The 4,149-nt window shown below is 39.7% G+C and overlaps 1 protein-coding gene across 1 annotated transcript; it reads left to right on the top strand.

Moving 5' to 3' along the window:
* Positions 1-721: 721 nt before the first annotated feature.
* LOC100282480 (Ribosomal protein S10p/S20e-like) lies at positions 722-2,408 on the top strand. The gene is made up of 2 exons (NM_001155389.2): positions 722-902; positions 1,865-2,408. Exon 2 carries the CDS (start codon positions 1,917-1,919, stop codon positions 2,247-2,249), a length of 333 nt encoding a protein of 110 aa, NP_001148861.1. The 5' UTR covers positions 722-902; positions 1,865-1,916; the 3' UTR covers positions 2,250-2,408.
* The last annotated feature ends 1,741 nt before the right edge of the window (positions 2,409-4,149 follow it).

Here is a 4,149-nt window from a genome sequence, read left to right as displayed (position 1 = left end):
AGGTCAAGAACAGGTACCACAGGATGAGGCGCATGGAGGATGCTGTGATAAGTTCGTGAGAGGTTTAGGTCGTCGTCTCCCAGTCAACTTTGGGTTGTTGGATCGTTGTCTCCTTTTGATGCATTATTTATTTATTTTGTATAGAACTCCTATTATATAGTAAAGATGTGACATTCATTTCTGTACCACTATTTATCATATTTGTGAGACTTGGTCTCAGCATACCTGATGTTTATTTCGCGTCCGAGTTTTGGACCCCTAAAACCCGGATGCGACACTTCTATTCACCCCTCTATGCGATTTTTAGTGTGCTCACCCTTTCTGATAAACATTATTATGACTCCACTAGGTTAAAACCAATATTCCAGTATCCATTTGCAGTGTTCCATGAATTAGTAATTGCAAATTAGTTAGAAGAACGATTTTAAAAGAAGGAAAGATTGAAGAAAAACTATAAGGTCTTGTTCGTTTGTGTCGGATTGGTGGGTCGGAATGATTACTAACCGGATTGTTTCTCTAATTTATATAAACTTTGATTAGGTAAAACGATTTTGGGTGCATTCCGACGTAAACGAACAAGGTCTAAGGGTTTGTTCGTTTTGCTTCCGATTCATGTGGATTGGGTAGGATGCGGTGGATTTCAATTTAAAAAGTCGAAATCTTTTATAATTTTTTTCAATTCTATTTAATCCGCATGCCGAACAAGGTCTAAAAAAAATTGTTTGAAAAAGGAACGGCCCATGTTCAGGGAGAAGGCTCCGACTGGGCTAGGAGGCGCTAGGCTATCGCCGCGGCCGCCGTTCTCTCACCTGCTGCATCGCTGCTTCCGCCTCCGCCCTACAAGGCTACACCAGATGCCCAGATTTTCGTCCGGTTCTTCTCCGGCAACGAGCAGCCACCAGGCATGGCCACCCATTCTCTTCCCTTCATGTTGTGCGAAACGGAGCACCCAAAGGCTAACCTAGGCTATTTGGCTATTCGTAATGGGATCTGGTCTAATTGCAAGTGTATACCTGTACTATGCCTTCAAAAAAAATTACCGGGTGTACATACATCCTTGTCCTTTACTGGGCCGCCCCTGCACCCATGTCCTGTACCTGATCTGTTCCTGCTTGAGAGGAACCGTTCACACTTGTTCATTAGCATGAGATGGTTGATTATTAAGTTTCCTGGCTTCTTGAGAAACAGTTCATACTTGTAGTTTTAGCATTATTTCTCAGTACATTTCAGAAGGCAATATGCTTTGCAATTCTTTGTGCGATCAAAGTTGCTGGTCTTTACTTCGGTGTTAACCTTTTTAAGGCGAGTGATGCCCGACATATTTCTTCTGTTCTTTAGTATTTACTAATTTTTGCAACAAATCATATTTTATTTGTCAACATGTTATCCTTCCTCACGTGTTCATTTACGCCCTCCCATTTGAAAAAAAAGAAAATAGTATTGTGTTTGTTGTTTTATTGCCAGTCACCTCTATATCAACTAAAGCCATGTACCCTCGTTACTTTTATCACCATACATATACGGACCATCATTTGTCTACCATGAGCCTGACTCCATTTTAGAAATGAAAAAGAAGGATCGTTTCTGTTTTTTATGAGCCTGATATGGTGTAGCTGAGCATCATACTTTACACGAATTGATATGCGGTCCATGCACTGAGCCTTTTAGTATAAGTAGTCGCTGTATATATGTTTCCTTCCCTGTGTTTCTGCTACTCTATTAGTGATGAATATTTTTCTCAAACATCATAAAGTTATTGCCTTGTCACAGCAAGGTTAATTTTCTAAACTGCTTCAGATTTTGTTTACTTGATGTCTGTGTTACTTGATGGTTACATGACAGTGCTAGTTTTTACCATCTCCAGGTGTCTTGGTATTTGCAAACAGTGACAAAAGGTTCTGCTTCGCTGTAGAGTCATGTCTGCAAAGATACGCGTAGTGATGAAGTCTTTTATGAGCCAAAGCAACCAGGTCTCAGGGCTTATGCCATTCACAAAGAAGATTGGACTACCTGAATCACGAGCCCTGTACACCGTGTTGCGGTCACCTCATATCGATAAGAAGTCCAGGGAACAATTCTCGATGCATGTCAAGAAACAGTTTGTGGAACAGACAGCCAAACCACACGAACTTCACAGGAAGTTCTTCTGGTTAAAACGCCTGCGGATACCTGGGGCTCAGTATGAAATCCAAATTTCTTTCAAGACACGTCTCGATATGGCGAGCCTAAGGTCCCAAGCTCCTTGCTGACTCTCAGATCTTCCTTACCGTCCTGAATGTTTGAAGTGACTTGTATCCATCGACATTTCATATGTTATGAAGACATGCTTATTTTGATGGCTTTTGAAAAAAAATGTACCTGCTAAGTCTTCATTACCTTGACAGATCACTAGTCAAGAAAATGCAGCATGATATGACTTGATTCACAAAACTTTATGGTTGTACTGTTTCCGATGCAGTTTAAGCAGTCATCATGCTGAATCCCTTTTAAATTCATATAATGATGTTTTGTTTTGATCTGTTCCATTTTTAGACAAATACTTGGACATTCCCCTTACAGTTCGCCAAAGCAAAAGTCATGTATCCACCAGGAAGCTGCTTGTATCTTCATCTTTCTTTAGTTCCATGCCATGACAGCAGACATGTTTGGTGGTAATGAATACTTACATCTGGTATTGTTAAGGAAAACAATAGTCAGTGCACAAAGGATGACTTGAAACAAAAAAAAAACTCATTACAAGGAATAAGTGTCAACCGGCTTACAATCCTATATCACCAAAACATAGGGTTACATTTTAGATAACCTGTCCTTTCAATCTGTGTCCACTTGATGCCGTGCAATCGGAGAGGCTGAGAACAATAGATAACTCTACAACCATAAGAAACGGCATCTGAAGCTTTGTGAAGGAACTGCATGACAGAACAGCATGTCTCCAAGTGATCCATCAGTCGATGCTAGGCAGTATACAGGAGTGTTATTCTGGTCAGGTACTGATGACTGATGAGTTAGTACAGTGTAACTATTGCCTTAAGATGTAATCATGTAAATCAACAAAGTAGCTCATGAAATTAAGAACTCCAGTCTAAGAAAAGCATAGACTTGCATGCAAAAGATATTCTACCTGGAACAGGGAAGGGTAAGCCAAGCCAGAGTTTATTCTAACATTAAGAATAACAGCTGCTTTACACTGCTTACATGTACTAAGCTCTGAACGATTCTAAAAAAAGGTTCGAATGTAGATATCAGGTATACAAACACACTGCATTAATCAACGAGACGGGAAGGTTCTAGTCAGGAAAGACAGCTATCTGGAGAAAATACATGGCACCTGGGACAGTGAAAATAGATCCCACTGTAAAACAACAACAACTTGCTCAAATAAAGATATGAGCTTTCGTCGTCTTTTCTTTGCCAAGACGAGCTATCACCTTCGAGGCTTCGACGGTGTCCAAACATTCAGGCATTCAGAGGGAACAATAAATTGATCCATGACAAAAACATAAAAAAAATATGGTCGAATTCTTGTTTCCAGAAAACAAAAAGGAAATCCATTACTGATACACCAGAGTTGGCAGGTGCTCTATCACAAAAAAAAATGATATGGAAAATGCAGGCTGCTCTGCTCCTTAGTTTAAACATTAATATGCAGTAAGGTTTAACTTGGGCCAGCTCTGTGTGGACCGCTAGGTGACCGAGCGGCTCGCCTCGCCTACTCAACAAGCTGCAAAAGGAGGTTCGGCTCAGCTCAGCTCAGCTCGCAAGCTACACCTTGAAAAACAATATTGTATTATATAGTTAATTAATAGTCTATAAATGTGAAGTAAATGATTATAATGTGAAAGTAATCTAAATTATAATTGTAAAGACTAAGAGACAAGTCGGATATCTATAAAATTATCTAATATCCATCATTATTGTGTAGATTGATTGATTTTTTGTAGCTCACGAGCCAGATCGGCTCAACTTGGCTCGCTTGAGACTCGCGAGTTTTGTGCCTTTTTAGCTCATACTTCAAAATTTTTGTTTGGCAAGATCTCATCCTGTCCTGTTCAAGTTCATATGATTTTATTAGAAAGAGAAAAAGAATTCATCACTCATCAATCTAAAGGCCAGAAAAAGTGTAATGTCGATAAAAAAGAGGCTATGCAA

This window comes from Zea mays, chromosome 1 (assembly GCF_902167145.1).
Source record: "Zea mays cultivar B73 chromosome 1, Zm-B73-REFERENCE-NAM-5.0, whole genome shotgun sequence".
Classification (NCBI taxonomy): Eukaryota; Viridiplantae; Streptophyta; class Magnoliopsida; order Poales; family Poaceae; genus Zea; species Zea mays.
Note: the sequence above shows the minus strand (reverse complement) of the source record. Positions and strands in the feature narration are given on the sequence as shown.